The sequence below is a fragment of the Vitis riparia genome, chromosome 19 (assembly GCF_004353265.1).
Source record: "Vitis riparia cultivar Riparia Gloire de Montpellier isolate 1030 chromosome 19, EGFV_Vit.rip_1.0, whole genome shotgun sequence".
Lineage (NCBI taxonomy): Eukaryota > Viridiplantae > Streptophyta > Magnoliopsida > Vitales > Vitaceae > Vitis > Vitis riparia.
The window spans coordinates 8,279,208-8,300,979 of record NC_048449.1 but is presented as its reverse complement, the minus strand read 5'-3'; the positions used below and the strand labels follow the sequence as shown (position 1 = coordinate 8,300,979).

The window sequence follows — 21,772 nt, the reverse complement described above, 5'->3', positions numbered from 1 at the left end:
ACAAATCAGTCGAAAAACACATAGATGCGGAGATGAGTGGGGGATGAGTATGGAGAAGAAAGGAAAATAGGGGGAAATTCGAAAAAAAAAAAAAAAAAAAAAAAAAAAAAAAAAAAAAAAAGAGAAAACAGGTACCCGCCCCGACTGTGGATGATGAGTGAAGAAAAGAGCAAATTAGGGGAAAAGACGGGGAAATGGGGAAAGAACAAGAGGGGGAGGTACCCGGTTTCAAGCGGGATTTTTTTTTTTTAACTTTTAATTTGGATGGCTAAGATGAAATCTTTTCTATCCAACGGCTGAAATAAAACGTAGAATTTTCCTCTAAATAGAAATAGATAAAGTTCTATGAAGCTTCATTTCTCTTTTCAGGTATCGTAAATGATAACCATGTATGAGAGAAATTATTTTACCTCTATAATTTGAAGGCAACTAGAGAAAAAAAATCTCAATTAAAGATCATATTCTCTATCTGCTTGGTTTTCTGCACTGAAAGTGCAATTCCTTTTTTATTCTTGATACTTGATCACCAATAAATCTTTAAGTGATTCATACTTTGCTTCTCACTTTGAAAGCAAAATGATTTCTCATAATATAAGCAAATTTGCTTCCTATCAACAAAGAAGTAAAACAAACTTGGTTTCAAAATGGTTTCCAAGAATTTCAATATAATTTTCATAATGATACCAAGGAAAATCACCCTTAGAATCTTGGTTTTTAGAAAAATGCAACATTTTCGAATTCAAAATCCTTTTAATCTCAATTTAAAGTTGAACAAGGAATCAAGGAAGAACTTTTGTATCAATTAATCTTTATGGAACAATAAGTTTCAAAGGAATTTTCCTCAATTTCCTAGTAACAAGCATGCGGGTAAATTAAAAGACAGCTCATATATTAAATCTACAATTCAATGTATTCAGAATCGAACCTATTATTGAACTGAAAAAATTATCGATTCACGATTCACTGATCAGATCAACAATCGAACCACAGTCCAACCAGTGATATCATAAATATATATTATTATTTAAAACATAAAAAATAATTTGAAAATATCAAACCTTTGCAGGCTTGCAGCTACTGCCCAAAATGGGTCAGGTGGGGAGGGTGGTTTACAGCCGATGGGTGGGGGGGAAGGTTTGCAGCTACTGGCCGAAGTGGGTCGAGTGGGGGATTTACAGCTACAGGGGCACTTGCAACGGTGCAGGGCGAAGACGCGGTACTGTAACGACCAGTGGAGGGGAGGTTTTGCAAGCCTTCCAGGCTACCGGTGGGAGTTGTCCCACCATGACAAAGCCTACTCTAGACAAATATTGGAGAGTACCACCACTGCAGTATAGGAAAGTCCACACCATGAAACCAACCCAAATTAATCCTTTATTAAATAAAACAATGTATACAATTTGAAAGATTGATTATTAATCATACACACGGTTGCTAATAAAACAATGAACCCTCCAAATTCTCTCTCGCATTGCTTCAGCAAATGTCCAAATGCATTCTGCAAATGCTCATCGACAGTTGCTTAAGTTAGAATAAGCCTGCCAACAAAAAAGCAGACCAACACCAACCATTTAAGATTGCTATTTAGTCATTAATGGCTGGCAAATTAATCTAAGGTTTAATGTAGAACAAGCCTGCCAATAGAAAGCAAACCAACATCAACTATGGAAGATTGATATTATTTAATCATTAATGTATAGCAAATTAATCTAAGATTTAATGTAGTGCTGTTATTTAACTCCAATCTCGTTAACATACAAGAGAAGAAGCTGATGACAACACACACTTTCTGAGTTTTTCAGACTCTATACCAACCGTGTAATGGCAAAGAGTATAGTAAAACTCAGACCCACAATTCAAATTGAGATATCGTTTTAGCATAGCAGGGTCTCATTATAAAAAATAAAAATAAAAAACAGGGACTTCGCTCAGTTAAGTACACCTCAGTTGAATCCATTGATGTCATATGATATGTGGCTTCACCAAGTAGGTTCTCCCTGTAAACAGGGTCTTGGCTCCACCACCTCTCAGCTAATTGGATTGTATCATCACTGGTAACTTAGCGACCTCAAAACCATCAATTAAATCAAATCCTCACAACAACCCACAAAGAACAAAAAGAGAATGTACATAATAATTTTCTACTACGAAGGCTTGCAAATATGGATATCTTCACAACAAGATGCATAAAGTTCTGCAGATGACTAAGAAAGATCCAGTAATTTCATAAATAGTGTAGCAACCAAGTAGGTTCTCCCTGAAAACAGGGTCTTGGAGCTGTCTACACCTCAAAATCATGGATATATCTTCACTATCATGAAAGTACAACAAGCTCACAATCAAACCCAAAACATGAATATTATGGAAAAGGAAAACATTATTTGTGGAGTATCATATAGGTACAAGAAAAACATCATTCCAGCCAAACTCAACAGATCTAAATTACAAACAGAAAATTATTTCTAGATTTTCACAAAATTTAATGAATTGAATGAGGCTCAGAGTAAATAACAGCTTATCAATCAAGAATTTTCTGAAGCAGAACTGGCATTTAACGCTGTACTTTCATCATCATCGCCAATATAAATCAAATATATCACTCAACAATTTGAGTAAAAATTCTAAATACTTTAAAGATTTTGCCCTAGAAATTTCAAGTTGGCTCATATCAAGAAATTCAACCAAATTTTTTTTCTTTCTGCTTCATTGATTGCTCTCAGAAGCGCGGATAATATGTAATCACTGCCGATGATAACCCCAAAATCACATCTTTATGGTTTCTGAAAATTCGTAGTTAAGGGGAAAAAAAAAGGAAGAAAAATCGGAAGAGTTATCTTAAAGATTCCAAATTTACTCCTCTTTTCTTTTAATTTCTTCTAGCAAAACAAAATATCCGGGAAGGCAAACAGATTGAAGAATGTCGCCGTTGATTTGACACAGATCAGCCGTGAGAATTTGGGGCTGAACTGCAACACTTAACGGCTGACACTTTAGCACGTGCATTGGGGCTTTTTTCTTCATGAGATTTCCGAAAAGCCCGGGGTGCGTCGTGCAGACACAGAAAAAATCAAACTCCAAACCTAACCCTAACCCTAACCCTAGATGAGAGCTTGACGACGGAAAGAAAGCAATTTGTGAATAGGCAGAAGGGTTGGGGGTTTATATAGTGTTATAAGGAGTAGAGTCTCTAAACCCTAAAACCCTCACGCTTTGGGCCGGCGTCTTGCTTCTTTTGGGTCTCTCTGGTTGGGAATAGACCGTTTTTGGGCCGAGCCCTCTCCAACGGCCCAAATTCAGTGTACTTAATACTCGGACCCTTATGCTACAATTATATCATCGACCGATATTTTGTAGATCCCGATACGAAATTAAAAAAAAATATATCTATCAACCAATAGTTTCAATCGATATTTCATTAATATTTTCGATATTTTACCAATATTTCGATATTTTTTTATTTTTTTGACTTTTCAATTATTAAATAAATTAACTCTAATTGTTTTATTTTTACATTTGATTTAATTTAATATCAAAAATATAAAAACATAATTTCATAATCTTTTTTATATTATCTATATATTTATTAAATATAGAAATATAAATACTAAAAAGCTTATACATATGTTATTATTTATTTGATATCATTTAACACATTTAAATTAAAATGGATTATAATTTTAATATTAAATATATTTTAAAATTAGACATGTAATCATAATAATATTATTATAAAATAATATATAATACAAATTAATAAGAAATCTACACTTATAAAATTTATATTTTTTATCGACCATAAATAATATTATTATAAAATATAACAAATTAAAAAAAACTTTAAAATATCTATTTTTACTTTTTATATAATTTTTTAGAATTTTTCTTAATATTTTCATAATTTTCATTCATTTTTGTGTCAATATATCTCTAATATATCTTATCTATTTTTACAAAATACTGAATTCATAGTTACCCATATTTTCATCCAATTAACCTAACTTATTTTTTAATAATGAAAATGCAAAGTCAAGCCAAATTAATTTAAAATTAATATATTGTTAAAATTAATTAAAACCAATTTGAATTTAAGACTTAAAATATATTTAATTTTTTTTATTCTTACATATAATAAATATATTTTAAAATTAATTTGATCATAATATAAAAATAATAAATCCGTCAATAAAAACCTAACATAAAAGGAAACTTGTCTAACGTTAAACAATTCTATAAATAGGTTAGAATACCAATTCTATTTTAACGTTAAACAAGGAATTTGAAAACTGGGCAAATAAATTCAATTTTCAAAATTTTCAAATCTAATCGACCTTTATGTTATTAAAATCAAATAAAATAATCGATTTTGATTGATTTGAATTGAATTTTAAACTATATTTAGTTTCAGAAAGATAAAAAAGTAAAGAAAAATTATTTTCTTATATTTGATTGGCTTATAAAAATATCAAATATAATTAAAATTAATTAAAATCTTATGCATGTGAATGATTTATTTTTAAGTAACAAATAAAAATGATTTATCAATTTTTTTTTTCCTTCTATTTTTCCTTTACATATATTTTTTTATTTATTTACATTTTCTCATAACCAAACATAACTTTAAAGTTTTATCACATAAAATTGAGGTGTCAAAGCTCAACACTTCTTCCAATGTACTCCCTCTTTATAAACCTTGTGGAGAACTAATCTTCTCATAGCTAACCTTCGTCTCCCACAAAAACATTAAAATCCATCCTAGTACAAAATATAGGTTCTACCGAAAGGTCAATAAATCCAAACATCCAATGATTCTGGTTAGTTGAACCAACACTAAAATTTTAGAATAAACGATACCTCAAAATCCAATATCCGTTTAGTTCATTACCAACGAATTACTCATAAGACCCCTGATGCTCTCAATAATCACTGGTGAACCCGAATGATTAACCAAAACTCGTCCTTGATCTGGGGGGCAATCCTGTCACTTCATGCCCCTGCCACTTGCTTCGGAAAAATTGCTTCGACCAAAACAGACACCCTCAGCTTCCCTATGAAGTTCAGAGTCATCATCTAAGCAACACGAGCCAGCACGGGCTACCACATCCGCAACCACCACATTCCATTCCGCCCACACGCACAGTTCAGAATCGATGGAAGCAGCACTGCAAGCCTCGATTTTGGGCCGACCCAAATTCATGACTGCTTCAAAACCGTCATTTTTTGTTGTCTCAAATCGTCGAATGAACACTCCAATTAAGTTTTCCTCATTAAATTTTAGGTACCCAAGTGGGATTTCGGTCAATTGTGTTTTCTCTAACTCGTTGAGCTCAAGTCCCAAGTTGACTGGGCCATCTGGAAGGCGATCTGGGTTGAAGGGCGGCGAGAATCCGAGTTCTGCGTCTGGTAATTTGGATTTTTTTGGGGTTTTGTTGAGGCGAGGGGTCGTTTTGGGGGCTATGGTTTGTGGGGTTTTGGTGTTAGGCTGCAGCAGAGTGTTTGCAGTGGAGGGTGTTGTCGATGCCGATTATGGGGTTCTGGGGCGGACTATGGTGGTGTTGAGAGGCGCTTGGCCAAAGACGTTACAGCTTTTACGCGTTTTTAAGGATCAAGGTCTGATTTTGGCTGCGCTTTTGGGTCTCTCTGCATTTTTTTCCATGGCTGAAACTTCCATTACCACACTTTGGCCTTGGAAGGTACAATTTTTTATTTTTATTTTTTGTTTGTTATTCCATACTGGCTTTAGTGTTGAAATAGAACACACGAACTTGGGTATTAGAAGTATTGCAGAATTGGGATATAAGTTGGCACATTCTTAGGATTACAGGCATTGATTTAGCTAGTTCACATTTTTACTCGTCATATATTGTGCTGGTTTTGTTCTTGAATTGAGCATATGAACCTCCATCTTCGGGAATTATGATATAAGTTAGCATGCTCTTAGGATTGCCGGATTGGTTTAGGCATACATTTTCTATCGGTTCATGATTAGCAGTTTTTAGATTCCCAAAGCATTGTGCAATCAGTTAATGATTGTTTGAGTACTTTATTTGAGGTTACTGATGGACACGTCTTGTTTGATATATGGACTGGTGCAGAAGAAAATTGTTGGTGGTTTGATGTTGAAGCAATGGTCGTTGCTAAACTTGCGAACTTCATAGATTATATGGTGGAAGTGTTTGATTTATTGTCTTTGCATGCAAATTTTGAGCCATGGGGTAAAGTTCATACTGCATTAATGCCAAATGGTTCTGATTTGATGTAAAAGGGAACTTCATAATATGTTGGAAGAGCTTACAAGGTTGATAGATAACAATCAATGTTGGTATGAACATCGGAACTCTCCTAAATATTAAACTAAACAATGCCATCTGTTTGGGCATCATGTCCAAAATAGAGATATGTAGTTTTTAGAAAGTTAAAGAAGTGTGAGACATCTAGATTAACATAAACCCTCACCTAGGATATATTTAAGAATATGTCTTAATCAACTTCCCACATACCTTTTTCGACATAAAGAGTCTAGGATTTTATGAGGCCAACGTCATGATTTGTCCTAGTGCCACTTAATATATCTATATTTTTTCTATCCCAAAAAAAAAAAAGGAAAAAAGAAAAAAGATTTGGCCAGGGTTTCCACTGACATTAAAGTTACAGCTCTCAATTCCATTTGTTCCTTTTTGCAAAGGTCTGTGGATCAAATTATCCATGGATATTCCTAGTTATGGATAGAGTTGGAGATGTGGAGATTAGATTTGCTGGTGAGAACCAGAATTCAATCCCCAATGCTTTGTTTGATTATACATAACCAGGAATAAGGTGCCATTGCTTACAAAATTAAAGGTGTGTATCTGAGAATGGAGATTTGATTCCCAAGTTGTCAAGTGGTTGTTGCATTTTGAATACATTCAGGGAAAGTTTTGTTAAAGATATGCTATTCTCGAGTCATCAAAAGATTTTATATTGGCAATACAACCTATGGCAGTCATAGATGCGCTAAAGTAGATAAGAATAAGTGGCAAACAATAAGATGAAGAAGAATGCTGAAGTTGAGGTCCATTACTGAATCGCTTCTCCTAGAAACCCTGGAAACAGGATCACCATTGCATTATGACCTCCATTCAGGGAGTGCTAATCAAAATAAAAGAAGGGAGTGTCAATATAAGAAACTACTGGCCTAAAGATGTGACAGAATGTGTCATGGGCATGGCAGATTGAAAAACTATTGACAGTGCCCTTGAGATGATGTGTGTAATATGTTCATGGATTGCTGAATTGTTGCATGTTTGAGTCTACAGTGCTCCTCATTTGGGAAATATCAAAGAGTAATTATTATTATTATTATTAGGAAATATCAAAGAGTAATTATTATTATTACTATTATTATTATTATTTTACACAATTTGATCTGAGAGGTTCTAAATTCCAGTGAATGCTTCAGTATGAGTTTTGTTGAAGAGGCTGCTTTTTTGCCAAAAATGATTATACTTGTTGTTGCTGGAGCTTATTTTTGTTTTTAGTTTCAATCCATTTTCTTCATTTATTGTTGATTTTGTTTCTTAATCTATCAACCTGATTGATAAGGATTGCTGGAAAATAATAACATTCTCAAGAATTGGATCCATCTTGCTACTTGTAGAGTTGAATCATGTTGTCAACTTTGGAAAAAGCTTGATTTTGCCCCATCTTTTGGGACAGGGGCCATGGATTTATGATACAATAAAGAAAGATGTTAGAAAAGTTCTCCAAATACCAGTGGGTGGTTTTGTGTTTAAGGATGCAATTTTTTATTTCATTTTATTTTTATCAGAAAGGATGCAATTCAATGCTTATGTATATAGATTACTTTTCTTGTTTCATCTCCGTAGTAAATGTTCTAACCTATTGGAGATTTTGTGATTGTGTTGGTTGATATTGTTTTATATCAGGTGCGTGAGTTAGCTGAAAAGGAGTCTGAGAATGGTGTCTTCAAAATGCTCCGCAGTGATGTCACTCGTTTCTTAACGACTATACTTATAGGCACAACGTAATGTCATTTTCGTTGTTGACATTATGGTTTATCATGTTTTCAGATTCGATTTGATTTTGTTTCTTATCATAGATATTGTTTATGTTCTCAGTGTGGTCAATATTGGAGCAACTGCACTAGTCACAGAGGCTGCAACACAAATTTTTGGCGAAGCTGGTATTACTGCAGCAACTGGAGTAATGACTGTATGTTCATGAGCCCTTGTTTTTCAAATTGAAATAGCCTAAAGGTTCATGATCCCTTTATCTAAATTGAAAGTTTATATTAAGAAAGTAGCCTAAAGGTCCAAACTCAAGAACATGCTATTAGCTCTTCAGGTTGTAGAAGATTATATGTCAGGAACTCAGGACCTCAAGGTTATTAGTGCCTCTAATTTAGCATCAGAAGTTTATGTCTTAAAAACCTTTTTGATCAGTTTGAATGGAAAGTTGTAAGTTTAAAATTGCTGAGATTGATGGTTGTATACAAATCCTTGCTGTTTTCTGCAGCATTTGTGATGAGTTATTGCATATCATTTTTTTGGGGTGTCCCTTAATGATTGCACATGTTAATTTTCATCTCTTAGTGGTTTGGGGTTATAAAGTCCATCTGAGGATTAGAATCCTTTCATAGGAAATACATGAGAAATACCACTCTCATCCTGAATGGAGAACTAAAAGTGACATTCTTTTGTTGGGGTGTATCTTGATGCTTCTATTACCACGGTAGAGACTACCAAGCTAAAATTTCATATACTCTTATTATCCTGAATGGGAAACTAAAAGGGACATTCTTTTGTTGGGGCATACCTTGATGCTTCTGTTCTTTTTACCATTGTAGTAACTACTAAAGTACTTCAATAGGAGGTAAGCTTTAGAGCCATAGCATTTACAAGTAAATGGGGCCCACATTCTATTAAGTTCTCCTAGGAATTAGGATGCAGAAACATCCTACATACTGAGAGTTTGTATAATGTTGTGGATGCCATGGGCTACTGACTTGGCTTGCAGTTCAAGTGTTTTATAAGAGCATCCCCTAGGTCGATGGTTTTAATGAATTGGCTTCGAGAAACTTATAGCTTTTGTTGGGGGCCCATACTTTTCATAAAGGAGGAGGGTTGTTGTGTTAGGTAGGCACTGAACTATAAAATATATTCTCGCATTATGAATGTGAAACCAATGAAGATGTGGGCAGAGACAGTGAGAAACATCATGCGTACAAGGATCTGATGGAAGATGAGGCTCTTACTAGGGCTATATGACAAATAAAGGATTCAAATAGCTGATTCCAAGCAGTTTTGATAAGGCTTAGTTGACTTGAGATAATTTGTGTTTCACCATGTAGCGTGCATCGCTAATATTTAGAAATGGTTTCTAATATTTAGGACAATTTTTGCCCTTGTATCAACATGCATCATGGCAGCTTTTGTTTTAAAAATCTCATCTCTCTATTAACAAAGCAAACATGTTCACTCACCCACCCATTGGCCCACCAATCCACATGGCCAGACACACACACATACACATTGCCCCCTTTTAGCTCTTGTTGTCCACTTGATTTTTTGTTTGTGACCATTTTTAAAGTTTAATCATTGTTATGTTTGAAAGTAGTACATCTACAAGTAGGAGCAATGATGTGTAATCATGTCTTGAGACTCTATGGTGGTGAAGTCTGCCTATTTTGGATTCTAAGTTGTGTGTGGAAAAGCTTGGGACTCATGTAGTGGACAACATATGCTTCTTGCCATGGTTATTTTATGCCAAATGCAATGTTCTTTACTTGACCAATTTTTTTTTCCCTGAATGATCCAGGTTGCAATTTTGCTTCTCACTGAAATTACTCCAAAAAGCCTAGCTGTCCATAATGCCACAGAGGTTGCTAGGTTTGTGGTAAGTTTAGATAGTGCTTTGTGAAATTGAACCACAGTTCACAATTGAAATACTGATCAGATGTTAAAAAATATTGGTTTTCAAGTTCACATTTTTTCTAGTTGCACGGTTTTCATGTAGTGAGTCGGTATCACTGCTTCCAAATTTATTTGACTGATGATTTCCATGCTTCTAGGTCAGGCCAGTGGCGTGGCTTTCGTTTATATTATATCCTGTGGGAAGGGTTGTCACGTATTTATCAATGGGAATGCTAAAAATGCTTGGTTTGAAAGGAAGAAGGTGTGTTATGTATAACTGCATTTTGGATTTTCTTTACTTTCATGCCTTCCTTCATTGGTTGCATATTTTGTCCATTGGTTTTTAAGATTTTCTATTTTATTGTTGCTGCTTCCTTTAGTTTTTAACTTTTCATGTGAATGAGGTTGCATGAATGCTTTATTAGGGAAATTTCTATTAGACAATGTAAAATAAAATTTTGAAAATAACAAAAATATATCGAGGCAAATTGTGATCAATGTGGTCTGTGGCTGGGGCTCCTTGATTTTAGTGTGCTTTTTATGTTTTGAAGGTTGTTATTATTTGTTTACATATCTGCATGTCTCCATGCAGTGTTTCAAATCACACTTCACTATAGACAGTGAATTAAATTGTAGGACAGAATGTGAGACTCAAAATGTGGGTGTTTTTTATCCAGCTAATGTTGGAAGGGATTCATAAAACGTTTGAAATGCCAATGGCTGTTTTGTGATACAAGGTAGGTGATTGCAACAAAATAGGTTTTTGAAGGTCAATGGAGCAAAGTTCTATGAGCTGCTTCTTTAGCTATGTGTTTCCCTTCCCAGCATCTCTGCTAGTGATAGTGATAATAGCAACCAAAGCAACAACAATACTAGCAACAATACTTTTTAAAGTACTCCAATTAATGTTCTTCATATATACAAAAAAGTTAATCTTGTGCACCTCTTCTTTCTACTCCCTCTGTGTTCTTTGGGGCGCTTTTTTGGCGTTTCTATTTTTAATACACATTTTCTTTTTACCTATCAAAAAAAAAAAAAAAAGCGTACCTTTTCTTTTTTCCTATCAGACCTCTTCTTTCTACAAATATTCTAGTTTTGTTCATTGTCAGCAAGTTATATTAGTTTTTTGCTTTAATATTCATTATAACTTATTTGCTTATTGGGAAAAAAATATTTAGTAGACGTTGCTTTGGGTTACCGAATGCTATTGAAATCATGTTCTAACTTTTTCTACTTCATCCTTGTCTGTTTGATTTACTAGTGAACCATATGTTACTGAAGAGGAGTTAAAGTTGATGTTGCGAGGAGCGGAATTGAGTGGGGCAATAGAGGAGGAAGAGCAGGTAATGAAATAGGCTTCTTCTGATTACTCATGTTTGTGATCCTTCTTGTTGTAATAGCAGATACAAGCATTGACTCAAATCTGGGAATGGGGAGTTATCTCTTGAGGTCTCATTCTTGGCAAGGGTTGAGATGAGAAGAAGAGGCAAACTCTCAGTTGATTTCGATAATTTCTTTGAGATGGCGCAAGAATTGACTGATCTTGTTGACATATCTCTTAATATTTCATGTCGCTAGCCCTTTAGTATCTTTCTATCTTCTTTTTGCTAACTAAGGAACCTTCTCTGCCTGAGCCCTTTTTACTCCTCACGGAACCCAAACCCTGTGGTGCTGACTGTGTATGCCACAACCAACACCGAGTAATCCAGGGTATCCAACCAGTGGTAGGAATCAAACCCAGGACCGTATGCCTCTACCACACATCCTGGCATTCGCCAAATATTTAGTATTTTCTGTTAAATATAACATTTAAAACCTTGGATATGAGACCTGGGATTGTAGTTCTGAATGCTAACAAAATATATTGTCAAAACATGTCTTGAATTTGTTTAATTTATAAAAACATATCACAAAAAAAAAAAAAAAAAAAAACATATCATGTAAAGCCATACCTAGTTTATGGGGAAGATTATTTAATAATGGGCATTCATGGGATATTCAGATACAAACACATTAATTAGCTGTTCTATTATGCAAATATGATTTTTCTTGTAAATATAGCAAGGAACAACACAACCACAAAAATTATTGACTTAATGGGCAGAAGTAAAGCTATACTTAGTTTTTGGATCTCTGTGTGTGTGTGTGTGTGTGGATAAGATGCTATCGCTGTAATAAATCTCTTGCAGGATATGATCGAAAACGTGTTGGAGATAAAAGATACACATGTTAGAGAAGTGATGACACCTCTTGTGGATGTTGTTGCAATTGATGCCAGTGCAACACTTGTTGATTTCCATGAATTGTGGCTGACTCATCAGTACTCCAGGTATGATAAAGTTACAGCTGGTTTGCTTATGTGATTATATCATTCTTAACCCCACATCTAATATTTTATGAACATCCTTCCAGGGTTCCTGTTTTTGAACAGCGTGTTGATAACATAGTTGGTGTTGCATATGCAATGGATCTGCTGGATTATCTTCAGAAGGTTAGCTAGCATTGCATTTATCTTTTTTGATAAATAAGCAATAGAGGCAAAGAGGGTGACAAATTTTACTTCTGTTTCTTATTCTAAATTATCGTTGTGTTATTTCTTCTAATTATACACAACTATCTGATAGTTTGCAGAATTATGATCTGTTTGATTTTGAAGGGGGAGATTCTAGAAAGTTCTATTGTGGGAGATATGGCTCATAAACCTGCATACTTCGTGCCTGGTAACCCTTAATTCTTATGTCACTGTTTTTTAAAACCTATCATTTTCAATCAAATTACTGTTATAGAGAATCATTGCCAAGTGTTTTTTAAAATAACTTAGGTCAGGGGTTCCAGGATTATGCCCCAGCATGGTTATGGTTTTTGCCTGGGAATCGTTTTACCTAGACAAACTAGCTGAGACAGCTGATGATATCTCACATGTAGGCTAAAATCCTCTGAAACTTGAATGTTGCCTATATTTCGTTTTTGGCTAGTTGGTCCATTAATTTAAGTTGGTAACCATTTTAATAGAATTGTGGAGGCTGAGACTGGATGCAGAACATCATTTTTATATAATTTGGACCTTTTGTTTAACAAAATGTTAGGTAATTTGTAAGTCTTCTAATAATCCTAATCTATCATATAGATTCTTAGGTTGGACCTATTAATTACCGGGATCTGGATCTTCTATTTTTAATATTCATACGGTGGAAGATACTACAATTTAAGATGATATGCCGGCATGGATGGTCACCATCTTTCATAGTATGATGCATGGTTGTACTTGTAATATTTTAAGTCAACAAGGCACTAAACTATGTGCCTTTCTATTTTATTTATTTGTGGAAAACAAACTTTATAATGGAAAGGAGAGGAGAAAATACATGGTGAGAAGATCCTCTCACAAAATGAAAGCAAAAAAGCAGAACAATATCAAAAAACAGAACAGAGAAAAAGATAGAGCACTCAGGGGTTTCCCTGAAGTACAACCAAGAATGAATCTACAAAAAGGGATGTCAGTGCAAATGGCTTCTAAGGTGCTTTCTCTCTTAGCCAAGAATTCAGAGTTTGTTTTCTGTTCTGCATTTTGTTGCCTCCATTCTGCACCTAACATCCCTGAAGTACAACAGAGATGAAGCCACAAAAGAGGGATGTCTATCTGTGCAAATGGCTTCCAAGGTGCTTTACTCCATCTTATCCAAGAATTCTTAGTTGAATTTTCAATCGAAGGTTACCCATAGACATTGCAGTTAATAACTGAAACTATGTCATGAGCTTTTCTTGACAATTAAAATATCTCCAAGAACAAGACAAAGAGTTGCTGCAACACTTAATCACCTTGCTTCTGTAATTTGTCTGTGTCAAATTTTCCTAGTGCTGACCAGTATTCAATTTTTTAAGGGCCTTATTTGACAGGTCAAATTGTTTGACCCAAAAACCTGATCAGTTGAAAAATATGGCAACCTTGAATCCAATTTATATTTGTATGAAAAGTTTTCCAGATATAAAAGTGCTAGCATCTTTGCGCCCCGCGCCCCCACGCTCCCCCCCCCCCCCAAAAGATGCCTGATATTGATAGAAAGTATTGAATTAACTATTTCTAGGTTTACACCAGCTCATTGCTTCAATATTGTCATATAATCAGAGTACACTTTTGTTTTGAATTTACTGTATTTATAAGCATTTTATTAAAGATAGGAGATTGTCTTGCTTTCATTGATTTGAACCTAAGACCTCCCACTCACCAAATAAGTGCTCTAACCAACTGAGCTTTGAATAAACTTATAACATCAATTTTGCAGATTCAATGTCTGTCTGGAATCTTCTAAGAGAATTTCGCATCAGGAAGGTCCACATGGCTGTTGTTCTCAATGAGTATGGTGGAACTGTGGGAGTATGTATAATATTCATGCATTGGAATTTTACTGTTTCATATTCCTTCCTGTTTCATATTGGAATTAGGAGGTTGTTTGAAGATGCCAAGCAGACAGAGCAAACAATTAAATCTTCCTTTATGTGTAATTTTTTGGTTTAGATTAGAGTATGCATAGATGATTATTCAATGAACATTTATTTATTTATTTTTTGATTGGTATGATCATTCATGAACATGATATGCTTTATTGATTGACTGAACTCTAAGTAAGGGAAGGGAGTTTGTTTTTTGTGTATGTCTTCTTGACGCTAGCCTGGTTTGGTGCATCAATTTTTAGGTGCTGTTAATATATTTCCTGTTTGCCAGTCAAGAAAAAAAAAAAAAAAAACAGTGTAGAGAACTGGAAAGACTGATGTTACCATCTCATCCTCACTGGATGGAAACATCATGTTGCTAAGACAGTTACCATCCATGCAACTAGGAATCCTGGTTATTGGTGTCTGATATGGGTGCCAAACATTGAACAAGGCCACCTTTGGAAGAATCAAATGTGATTAACTGCATACATAGTGATGGTATCTGGAACAGCTATGTGGTGTTCAACACTGAAAAAGAGAAAAAGATTTGATTGTCATTGTTAAGTGGTTTATCACTTATCTTAAACTTTTACTGAACTCTCAATTCTTTTTTACATCCCTGGTATATTTGTACACATAGTTCTTTTATTTTTATTTTTTTTATTATTATTATTTTATCAGAAACATATTTGGTTGTGCAAGAAGTGTGCATATTATGAGATTTATGCAACTATCCAACATCCTCTTTGTGCACTTTTTTATATTGTGTCAGAACCTTATTTCTTCCTTATCTTTTCTGTATGAACAGATAGTAACCCTGGAAGATGTGGTTGAGGAAATTGTCGGTGAAATCTTCGATGAGAATGATTCAAAAGTAAAGCTCCCTTTAAATCTTTTGGAACTTTGTTTTTGGTATTTATGACATTCATAATTCCTCTTTCTCATGAATGGTTCCACGTTTAGTGGTGGAAGTGGTTAATTATACTTTGAAGTGAATGTAACAATTTGCCCCAGACCATCCATACATATAATTGTTGTTGGATGAAAGTTATTGATGTTGATAATTCTTATCAGCATCTGTTACTTATCTTTTTCATAAAACTTTATTGAAGCAATGAAATTTTTTCCCTTTTTGCACCTTTTGTTGGCATTTATGAGGTTGATTTTATATAATTTATGCCAACAAGCTTGGAAAACTAATAGATGTGATTTCTTGATCTAAATACCAAAATAATGTTATTTTTCTTCTTTGGACTTTTATCTTCAATAACATGGTTTACCCTTTTTGTTGCATAAAATTATTGGCTTTCCCGCTGGTTTTGGTGGAAATAATTGTAATAATTGGATTGCTTACTTTTGAAGTCCAAAATCTTATTTATAAAAAATGTTAGATCTTGCTTAAAAATAGAGTTTGTTTCTAAGCCTTTGGAAGCAAGGGGAAAGATCCTAAAAAAAATTATCCAAAATTGGGGTTTTACTTCTATAAAGTTTAAACTGTTGATGCAGATTTCTGATCTCAAATGTTACTTATGTGGTCTTTGATAGCCCAATATATCAGAAAACCAAGAGTGGTGGCTGAATTGTATATTTAATTCTGTGATTGTCATGCAGATCTTTTTTCAAATACTTTTCTTATACTTGTTTTTCTGTGTAACAGGAAGAGATTCAGAAGAAAACTGGTTATGTTGTAATGAAAGGTGAGGGAATATTTGATGTGGATGCAAATACATCAATTGATCAGCTCTCTGAAGATCTCAATATCAAAATGCCAGAGGTATTTTGTTTTATTGTTTTTGGCTTTAAACAGCTAACTGTTTGCAGGAGAGTAAAAAGTTATTGTACCAAGATAGGTACAAACATCCAAACTCAGTTTAATTGCCTGTATGATGTGCAGAGCATTGTAATAAATCTTAATAACCAGAATAAACTAGATGACTTGATGTAGCAATCCATCGATCCTGGTTAATGATACATTGCTGGTCAGTGTCACTCTTTTGCTTCTCTCTATGATCAACTTTGTTCTCATGGAGTTCAGGCATCTTGAGCTACTACCATGTTTGCTTTTGATAATTCTAATCATGTTTTGTAGTTTGAACTGAGGTGATGTCATCTCTATGCATAATTTGTTGAGTAGTGTAGCACTATAGCCCTACTAATTTTGCCATTGATACATAGAATTGTTGCCATTTTATTAGTTGAAACGGTAAATTTTTTTTCCCTTGTGTTCATTCCTGTTTTCTTGCAAGTTGCAAGGGAAAGTGAATGGTATCATGCCAATCCAGTCCCTATTAATTCTCAAATATACATTCATATCCTCTTGTTTCCTGTTGGTTACAGGGTCATCAATATGAGACAGTATCAGGTTTTATCTGTGAGGTATTTGGGTATATCCCAAGGACTGGTGAGAGCATAAAGGTGGTACTTGAAAATCAAGAAGAGAATGAAGAATATACAGAGCAAGAATCTGACCGCCAAGAACAGAAGGAGAAGCAGCACATTTTTAAGCTTGAGGTAGGGTGTATATTCTTTTGCTATGTGTTCTTTGGAAGTTACAACATGCAAGTAGTGGTTGCTAATATGTGATTACCTTTGCTGTTAGTTGTTTCTTTCACTTTCCTTCCTCTGATAAGAAATAAAGAAATTTGTTGATAATTAAATAACCAAGAAATACAAGAGAGGATGAAATATCCTTCAAAAGAAGAGAAAACGCCAAAGAAACCAAAACCCCTCCTCTTTATGTAATAGAGACTTACGTCTATCGTTAACACACCAATGCAAATGGGAAAGGAAATTCCCCACCAAACTCCACCTGGGAAGTAGCATTATTGACTAAGATGTTGGCCAGTTGATTTTCTGACCTTGGTTTTCATCCGAATACTACCACAGCTCCCTCAAATCCAATAGACATACCTCCATGAGATTCTTCTATCTCGGCAAACCTGAGCTATAACTGTTCTAGAATTCACTTCTATCTATGAAATAGGCTTCTTCCACTTCTTCAAATATAAATAAACACCTCAGCTTCAGTGGCCAACCCATAATCAGTCAGCTTAGAGAAAGCCTTGACCACACTATCCATGTGTTCTGAAGTGACCAAATGCTCAAACCCTAGGTTACAAAACGAACATCCATATTTGTTGTGTTTTGATACACCTAGGAGGCAGAGTCCACTTCCAGTCAGCTTAGAGAAATCCTTGACCACAGTACACGCTTGATCTCCAGGGGAACACGAGCAGGCAGTGCCCAAAATCCTGGCTTACCAAGTGTTTAAGCATGTTGAGTTTGGTACACCAAGGACAAGGTTGAATCACTATGAAAAGGCGGTGCTTCTTATAACATAAGAGCACACTGGGTTTCAATCCATGGAAACCTTGCTGAGTGGAATGCTAACACATTCTCTTGTTATGAGCGCCTGAAGGGAAGCCAAAAGTTGGATCTTGGCCCATATATCAGCTACAAGACTCTGTTGATCATCAAAGACCCTCCTATTGCTTTTTTAGCCAAACAATCCACCAGGTAGCTGGTCGGCACATTTCCATAAAGCTGTTCTCCTCTAATTCTCTACCAAAGCCTTGAAAAGATATAGACAACATTGGTGGAATCTCTTTTGGGGTAATGCACTAAATCCATACCCCAAAATGGGAAAAAGGACAACTGTAGCCTATCTTAAATGGGTTATAGTACATGTCGGGTGTGAGTATGTGTCTGGATGTTAGATCTTTTACTTCCCAAAATCTTAGGATGCTGGGATTCAGTTGTAAAGAATCTTAAGTATGGGTGCAAGTTCTTTGATGGGACGTTAATGAGAAATAAATTTAATGATACAATATCTAGATTTTTTAAGATATTAATTTTGATATTTATCTTTAGATTTTATATGATATTAGTTATTATATATATCTTTATATTTTGTATAATACGTATTTTTTATTTTAATTGAATGTTAAACATTAGTGAAAATTTTCTTTAATTATAAATTTGAAAAGCTTTCAAAATTTATATTTTTAATTATTTAAATTGAAGCTAATTTATTTATTTATTTTGAATAAATTTTATTATTTTAAAATTGATATAGTTCAATTTGACTGTAATTTCTATGTAAATATATTTTTTAAATCTTATTATTTTAAGTTCATAAAAGTTATTTGAATTTAAATTTCACTATACAATTTTTATTTAAATAAAAATGTGTTTCAACTTCTAATAAAAGTACACCTTTTTTTTCATTTGGTAAAGATAGGTATGTATAAATTGGTAAAAGAAAAAGCGCACTTTCTTTGGAATTATCTATACTATCCATAAGAGATTAAGGAAAAAGTTAGAAATTAATTTAGAAATTCTTTATTTTTTATTACAATTGATTTTATACTATTACTCGTTATAATGTAATAAATGAATAAATAAAGATTTTAGAGAGACATAAAACACAAAATAGTTGTATTTTATGCAATATAAGCGTAATTTCAAAGAAAAAATAAATAAATAAAAAAAGAGATAAAGCAGTCATGAGCTAGCTAAACTATATCTGACGCAATATAAGTGATTTCAATACAAATCTCACATCCGTACTTGTGTTGTATTGTGTTGACACGAGTATTTTGGTTGAATTTAACGTGTACGTGTAATGTGACTATAACTCATATGTGAAGGGGTAATGCAGAAATGATTGGATATCTCCTTACTCCCTCTCTATAAGCACCTATTCAAGTAGCAAGCCTTCTGAGGCCTTCTTGTCTAAAGCAAGCCATCATTATTCCTTCTCTTATGAGTGACTAACAAGGCAAGAGCTTTGACCTTATGGGAGCTTTAGGCTTCCAAATAAAGCTTGGTTGAGAGTTATGCCAAACTTAAGCAAAGCTGGTTGATTATTCAGCTCTTAGAACGTCTTTCCCATGTTAAGTTGTTTGACTCAAAATTTCTTTTCTAGACAGGATTGTTGATGGATTTTAAACCATGCTTATACTTAAAATGGATTCAGCCAATTTGTTATTCAACATGGCCACATTTTCAAGAATCCGAATATTGATTATTGGATTTCCATGTTTATTTCTATAACTGCCAATGGACTATGCATACTAGGTAGCTCCATATAATTAAGTAAACTTCATTTATACTGCATATGATATATTGCTTAACATGAAATGGGTGGATAACCCATTTCCAAAAGAAAAATATTTTTATTTTTCTCTTTCCTAATAAGAGCATAGCTTATGTCTGGTTGCTTTCTCTTGCAATTTGAATGATACACTATTTTTCTGTCAACTGGCAAATTTCCATTTTTTTGCTTGTTTGATTTTCAAGATATCTTATAATCTTACAATATTTGCTCCAATCCCAACTTCTTTGTGATATTCTACATTGTTGTATGTTTACCCATTTATTCTTAGCTGTCTATTGGAGTGTAATGGAAGAGAGGCTTTATCTTGATCACCATTTGTAGCAGCAATCTTGATGATATGTGGTTATATTCTGTGGTGTAGATATTGGCAGGAAATGCCAGAAAGGTGAGTGCTGTTCGGTTTGAACGGATAAATAATGATGATGCAGCATTGGAGACCAAAGAGGTGACTCGCTTGGTTCCCAAAATCATGAAAAGGAAATGGAGTGACAGCGAGGATTCAGATAGTGCGGACAATGATGAGGATGCCCACCAGATGAGACCAGAGGATGGCCTTTCTGATGGCTATGTAATTGCTGAACATAAAGATGATCATGACAGTCATAATGAGCAGTAGTTACTTTAGTCTCATTTTTCTCATTCCTACGGCTCCAAAAAGAGGTAAAGAGACTGAAAACAAAATAACAAATTCGGACATAGTAAACGAACATTGTAAATTTTTTTTCCTCACAGATGAAGAGAAGTATCAACATCTGAATCATCAAAGTTCTTTGATGCTTGGTAGACTTTTTCTGAGGGCCATAAGTTCACCAAAATTGGAGTCTCAATCACCTGGAGATCACTGTGCTTGTTATGCGAGTTGGGCTGGCTGGAGGGAGAGCCTGGGAGAGGTGACCTATGTGGAAGGATGAGTTCAGACTGGAAAAAAGACCTGGATGGTTCAGGAAATTCGGTTGGATTGACCCCTGGCGATTGAGAGAATAGTCTCAGGAGCTCTCTTTCCTCTCTCATCTCCTTTGCTCTCTGCAACTGTCTAAACCTCTCTTGCAGAAGAGCAATAGAGGAGTGTATGACAATAGGATCACTGCTCTGCCTTCCCATTGGGGTAACCGTAAGTTGTAGGGGAAATAGAAGGTGGCACCCTTTAGGGGGTCCGGAAATTGCTCTCTCCCTTTATATAGGAGTTGGGTATGGGCCAAAGCCATTAATTTATGCAATTTGAGAGCCCCCCCTAGATTCTGAGTGATCTCAAGGAAAGATGGGAATCGGCAGCCGAGGCGCTAAGTCCAAGAAAGAAAAGCAGTGTGGCTAATCTATAGAGTTCAGGTTGAAGGATTGATGAGAGGCAAAGTACTTGTAATTGAGAAAAAGGGTGGGAGAGAGAGTCCAAAGAAAGGTGTGATATAGCTTTTGGAAGAGTGTGTTTGGAGGAATAAAAGGATGGGTAATGCTCTGTCGGTTTGTCTCCAAGAGCTACTTTGGCTTTGGAGAGGATGGTGCCTTTTTTGTGGGGTTTTGGAGGTATGTTTGCTCATTTATTTACTTTATCTTCTCTTCAGACATTCTCTTTTTTCCTTTGTGCCTCATAGAAAATGAGGGGTGAGGATGTGCGGACAAGACAAGAGTTGGAAGAGGGAATAATTTTTGAAGTTGATGTTATGTTTTTTTAGATTGAAGTTCTCATGGAGAGGCGAGAAAGTGAACCCACCAAAAGCACAATCCTCGTCTCCTTTCCCATGTCTTCCCACTTACAATGTCACAGACCTAGCCTAGCATGGCTCTCTCTCCCTTTTTCTCTCCGTGTTTTGTCTTTGTGTTGTTGGATGAAAATGGCATGGAGGGAGAAAAAGCTGTGGATATTGGGATACCTCCATGGCGCTTCTTGTTGGGCTCTTTTGTGTGGCAACATAGCTTCTATGATTCACTTTAAAAATTTGAACTTGAAAGCAACAGTTTGGGAGATGTGGGCGCATGCCGATAAACTGTCCACTCTATGTGCATGTAGGAATCTGATGGCTTTAGATTTATAGCCCTCCACCACCACCACCACCATCATCATCATCATCATCATCTCAATGCCAAAATCCCAGTTGGCTTGGATGCAGTAAAAGGAAAAACAAGCACCACCACCACCACCACCACCACCACCACCACCACCATCATCATCATCATCATCTCAATGCCAAAATCCCAGTTGGCTTGGATGCAGTAAAAGGAAAAACAAGAAGCCCCCCTTCAAGAAATGAATCTTGCAGTCAAAATCTCAGACTCTATGCCTGTTACCTGTACTACAATTCAAAGATACAATGAT

General features: G+C 34.9%; 1 protein-coding gene and 6 non-coding genes across 7 annotated transcripts; 1 reads left to right on the top strand and 6 right to left on the bottom strand.

Moving 5' to 3' along the window:
- Positions 1 to 1,717: 1,717 nt before the first annotated feature.
- Positions 1,718 to 1,823, bottom strand: LOC117909698. Its single transcript, XR_004650428.1, has one exon. It is a non-coding gene; the product is annotated as a small nucleolar RNA snoR97 (small nucleolar RNA).
- Positions 1,824 to 1,940: 117 nt separating this feature from the next.
- LOC117909693 lies at positions 1,941 to 2,056 on the bottom strand. Its single transcript, XR_004650424.1, has one exon. It is a non-coding gene; the product is annotated as a small nucleolar RNA Z278 (small nucleolar RNA).
- A 156-nt stretch (positions 2,057 to 2,212) lies between these two features.
- Positions 2,213 to 2,316, bottom strand: LOC117909694. Its single transcript, XR_004650425.1, has one exon. It is a non-coding gene; the product is annotated as a small nucleolar RNA Z278 (small nucleolar RNA).
- Positions 2,317 to 2,491: 175 nt separating this feature from the next.
- On the bottom strand, positions 2,492 to 2,582 carry LOC117909691. Its single transcript, XR_004650422.1, has one exon. It is a non-coding gene; the product is annotated as a small nucleolar RNA Z223 (small nucleolar RNA).
- Positions 2,583 to 2,659: 77 nt separating this feature from the next.
- On the bottom strand, positions 2,660 to 2,748 carry LOC117909701. The gene has a single exon (XR_004650431.1). It is a non-coding gene; the product is annotated as a small nucleolar RNA U36a (small nucleolar RNA).
- A 167-nt stretch (positions 2,749 to 2,915) lies between these two features.
- On the bottom strand, positions 2,916 to 3,055 carry LOC117909704. The gene has a single exon (XR_004650434.1). It is a non-coding gene; the product is annotated as a small nucleolar RNA snoR134 (small nucleolar RNA).
- Positions 3,056 to 5,013: 1,958 nt separating this feature from the next.
- Positions 5,014 to 20,235, top strand: LOC117909008 (putative DUF21 domain-containing protein At3g13070, chloroplastic). The gene is made up of 14 exons (XM_034822909.1): positions 5,014 to 5,690; positions 7,923 to 8,020; positions 8,115 to 8,208; positions 9,814 to 9,891; positions 10,067 to 10,170; positions 11,170 to 11,251; positions 12,098 to 12,237; positions 12,321 to 12,399; positions 12,565 to 12,628; positions 14,192 to 14,283; positions 15,151 to 15,216; positions 16,000 to 16,116; positions 16,680 to 16,853; positions 19,823 to 20,235. Exons 1-14 carry the CDS (start codon positions 5,148 to 5,150, stop codon positions 20,075 to 20,077), a joined length of 1,986 nt encoding a protein of 661 aa, XP_034678800.1. The 5' UTR covers positions 5,014 to 5,147; the 3' UTR covers positions 20,078 to 20,235.
- The last annotated feature ends 1,537 nt before the right edge of the window (positions 20,236 to 21,772 follow it).

Coding starts and splice junctions, on each gene's coding strand:
- LOC117909008 (XM_034822909.1), top strand. CDS start 5,148: ATGGAAGCAGCACTGCAAGCCTCGATTTTGGGCCGACCCAAATTCATG. Junction 10,171..11,169: donor CTTGGTTTGAAAGGAAGAAG/GTGTGTTATGTA, acceptor TTGATTTACTAG/TGAACCATATGTTACTGAAG. Junction 12,629..14,191: donor ACCTGCATACTTCGTGCCTG/GTAACCCTTAAT, acceptor TCAATTTTGCAG/ATTCAATGTCTGTCTGGAAT.